The sequence below is a fragment of the Echinococcus granulosus genome (assembly GCF_000524195.1).
Source record: "Echinococcus granulosus chromosome Unknown EG_S00003, whole genome shotgun sequence".
Lineage (NCBI taxonomy): Eukaryota > Metazoa > Platyhelminthes > Cestoda > Cyclophyllidea > Taeniidae > Echinococcus > Echinococcus granulosus.
This window is the reverse complement of record NW_020170383.1, coordinates 1,501,119-1,505,372: the sequence shown is the minus strand read 5'-3', so window position 1 is coordinate 1,505,372 and position 4,254 is coordinate 1,501,119. Positions and strand designations below refer to the sequence as shown.

At 43.3% G+C, this 4,254-nt stretch overlaps 1 protein-coding gene across 1 annotated transcript; it reads left to right on the top strand. All coding sequences in view use genetic code 11, as the record gives it.

Moving 5' to 3' along the window:
* EGR_00845 (Nascent polypeptide-associated complex subunit alpha, muscle-specific form) lies at window positions 1–4,039 on the top strand (the record flags this gene model as incomplete). Its single annotated transcript, XM_024490094.1, has 2 exons — window positions 1–612; window positions 4,016–4,039. The coding sequence occupies 2 exons, from the start codon at window positions 1–3 to the stop codon at window positions 4,037–4,039; spliced, it is 636 nt and encodes a 211-aa protein (XP_024355497.1).
* Window positions 4,040–4,254: the final 215 nt, after the last annotated feature.

The window sequence follows — 4,254 nt, the reverse complement described above, 5'->3', positions numbered from 1 at the left end:
ATGGCAACCAATAAGAACAGCCAGAAGAAACAGGTTCAGAAGGGGTCAATTTCTGCTGAAAAAAAGGCAGATGAAGTATCAACTTCAGCTTCGGATTCGGAAGACGCCCCCGATTTGGTCGAAGATAAAAAGGCAGACCCTGGTGATGATAGCACGAGCAAGCAATCACGCAGCGAGAAAAAGGCGCGTAAAGCTATGTCGAAACTTAACTTGAAACCCGTTCCAGGCATCTGCCGGGTCACGATTCGCAAAGCTAAGGCTATCATGTTTGTCATTAGCAACGCCGAAGTATACAAGGCTCAAAACGTTGACACGTACATCATTTTTGGCGAGGCAAAAATAGAGGATATGTCGACTCAAGCTCAGGCTGCTGCCGTGGAGAAGCTGAGGTCTCAAACCCTTGCTGGTGTGACGAAGGAGATCAATCAGTCCAAGGAAGATGAGTCAATCTCGAAGAGTGCGATCGCGGAGGAATCTGAAGATGAAGAAGCCGATGAAACTGGCCTTGAGGCCAAAGATATTGAGCTAATTATGGAGCAAGCTAACGTTTCCCGATCGAAGGCTGTTAATGCGCTTCGTAAGAACAATAACGATATCGTTAACGCCATCATGGTAAGAGGTCCTAAATCGTTTATTCTCTCTTTAGTATCTTTCAACCTAAATGTTGGTCATTTTCGAAAGAAATGCGTGTGGACAAATACATGGGCTGGTTTGTATATTGCAAGTGGTGCTTTTTCACATGAAACATTCTGGGAATGCCTTAATACTGCTCTCACTTTAATGCCAACACATAATAGGTTTTTCAAGGTGTCATTTAGAACGGTTTTGTGACTTATTATTCGACCTTTTGTATTCAGCGGTAAGTATTTGAACTGACAATGTCTTCAACTCTAAGCTGGAATTTTTCATGCATTGTCATCTGGGTCTTTTACTCCCAGACTTAAGTGTTTACGAAGACAGCCGTACAAAAGTTTTACTTATTCAATTTTAGTAGGGTCGGGGCTAGGGTGTTTTCGTGAGAGTGGTTGAACTTCGTGTTTAATGTAGTATTTCAAATATTGTCGTCAATTGTTACAGTTTGCCACACATTTCGCTACCGTTTATATGAAATTATCACCTAGTTGGTGCTTGTGGAGAGGATTTCCTCCGGCAGCAAGGGGCACTCGGTATCCCTTTTTGCATATCAGTTTGTTGCCCGAAGTCTCCTTGGCGGCGGCACAGAAATATGAAGTGGTTTGTCTAGCTTTTCATCAGTGTTGTCGATTGGCTTACCCAGGTTTTTGATTTACTGGATTTCTGTTAATTGAAGGCGGTGACGAATGAGTCGTCGGAGTACAAGATGTGTCGCTAGTCACTGTTTGTTTCTCGGAGCCATTCAAAGATGAGCTCTCGTGTAGGAGGCAGGAGTGCCCCCCTTTATCGCTTGGAGATCGCGGTGTTGAGGCGGTAGGGCGGTGTGAAGAGGGATGTTGCCTAGGTTAGTTTAGAGGGTGAGCTGTGGCGCCCGTTGACGCCGTGTACGGGCGCGGGCGGTCGTCTACAGTCGTTCCTTCCATTAGTCTGTCTTAAAATATTCTGACAACGGATCTAGACTGACGTGTTTCGTACTAGGCCCTGATTGCACAGTCACCGCAGCTTTCGGCGGGCAATGGGACGGTTTTTACTAACAGGATGGAGTTTCACTTTGATAGGGGTGGGACGGAGCCTGCTTGCTTTATTGCGTAGAAAACAAGCATGTAAGGTTAGTGGAAATGCATGTTGGGAAGTATCGGCCGGCTACAGTCGGTCATAGGCGGAGTTTCCTCTTGTGCGGTGATGCCTGGAGCCTCTACAAGTTCATCTAGCTTGGAGCTGGTTGACCGGCCGGTCCAATTGAGGTTTTACTCTTTCTAGGTGTTGTCTATTCCAACTGGTCTTGGCAGAACCTTGTGCGCCACAACTTGTTGCTTCTTGAATGTAATGCGGCGTTGGATTGGTGTAAATCATCCTTGGTTTCGTCCCAGAAGGTCCAAATGTATTATTTGCGTACTTCACTATTATGAGTCGTCGACTACACAGTTCTTTCCTGGCGTTTGCCACCGATATTGATGTCGCATTAGGTTCTACGGACACAGCCTAAACAATTTGGAACGCTGCTACCAAGGCAGGATTCCTCGCTTATATTATGTAATTAGTTTGCCTCGAGGATAATGAACCCTACGGAATTTTGCGGTTTTGAATGAACTTCTGGGTATTTCCTTAACCTGCTCTCGGCTGTTTCGTGTCTACTTTCTGCTCTTAATGCCATAATTTTCCTAGAATCCAGTGTTTGTGTACAGATTCGGTGAACTGGAGCATTTTTTCTCGGTTCATGTGATCACCCAAGTTCACAAATCAGGCCGACTGGCAGGCTGCTATTTGAATCTAAATTTTTGGACATTTTCTTGGGTAGATCTTTTCTTTTTTCCCGATATTAGCTGTTTCTTACTTATTTTAACCCTTAAATTTGTCTCTGGAGGCTTGCTATTTTTTCTTTGAACTACCTTTAGATGAATTTTTAACTCTCAGTTGTATCCTTATACTTGGATAAATTTGGCATGGTCGGCTTTTCACCATTTTAATGGGTTTATGTATACCTGAAGATAACGTTGACGTGGACGGTTACCTGCACGTAATTCTCCGAACTTTTCAAATTGAGAAAACTTACATCAGTTTTTGGAAATTCCACTACTTATGTGATCAAATGAATACACTTTGTGGTAGATGTTTGTGGCTATACTATTACGAGGTTTGGTTAGCCTCGACTGATTGCTACCTCTGGGAAGGGAGTGGATGTGATTGTATTAAGGCATTATGCAATGAGGAATTCGAATAATCGAATTGCTTGTTCTGGTCTGATACACGTTCTGCCACGGTAATTCCTCTGTTGGTGAGTATCGAGCGCTGTCTTGGTGAACTTTTTTAGTAACGAAGTACAATGTCTACACCCAAGGTATTAGTTTATTATTGGCCGAAATGTGCCTTACGAAATCAACTATTACATGATTCTTTAGTCGTGTCGTCCGCTATACGATTTTAACTGTTCAGATATAGAATAAGGCAGGGCAAAACGATGCATTGACGTCAGATGACTCCAGGAGACGCTAACACCTAGAACTCTGAAAATAACTTAGTATACAGGGTAGCTGAGAGTAGTGATGCAGCACGGAAGTCAAATCGGTGGACGTGGGAAAGGCCCACTTACTCACATACGCGTGCAAAATATCTGTCAATTCGCCGCGGTTCAATGATGTCGACTCGGTACTGCTTTTCGACCTTTTCGGATGATCTTTAGTTTTCTAGTTTTACCTTAATTTGAAAGGGTGACTGGTTTGCCACGGAGGTTAATTTTCTCAGCCAAATAGCTTCAAATTAGAGGGGTGTTTTAGGGTTTCTCCTTCCACGTTGTGTGTGGTCTAGCATTGTGTAGAACATCGCAAGAGATCGCTTTCTTTTGGTAGCACATGGAGGGATTCAAGCGCCAATCAGCATTTGGGTCTCTTGAGCGGTGAGTTGACCTCATCTTATTAGAAATCACTCCTTACGCCTGTGGCGACTAATATTACCGGATCAGTAAGAACCGCTTTCGGTTTCGTACTATAATATGCCCCTACGATCCCCTTGTTTTACTGCTCGGTCTCTTCTGTGAATTGAGCTCTTTACTGCATTTCGCATCAGAATCTCTCACACACTGGTAGAAATGGAGAAAGTGTATTTAGTTGCTAGCTCTATTTCTTACGTGGGTCCATTTTGTAACAAAAGACTTTGAATACGCCATCCTGTACAGGTCCTAAAAACGTATTGATTGGATTTGCAGATGTACTGTGTATGTGTAAATGGTGCCTGCATGTTGCTGCACCCTTTCTTCCATGTGTACTCACCGCTGTGCTGATGGATAGACTTAATATGGCTCAAATGAGATCAGTCCCTGTAGATGTTGTTATGGTGTTTAGGAATTCTTTGCACACCTTTTAGTTAAGCATTGGCTTTTTTTCAGCTGTATTTCAATATCGAACTTTAAATTGTCATGAAGCACTTGTTACTGAGTGTTTCCCAAGGTTTTCAAATTGTTGGCCTTTATTTACGGTGGCAAGGTTTGCGGTTTTCTGAATTTACGCGGGTCGTAGTTCTAGTCGACTCGCACAAAATTTGACCAATTGTAGCAATTTTTTTATTTAGCAACTTATTTCGGCATAGACTGCACTTAGTTCACAGTGAGGTAACAAACTCCCTGCG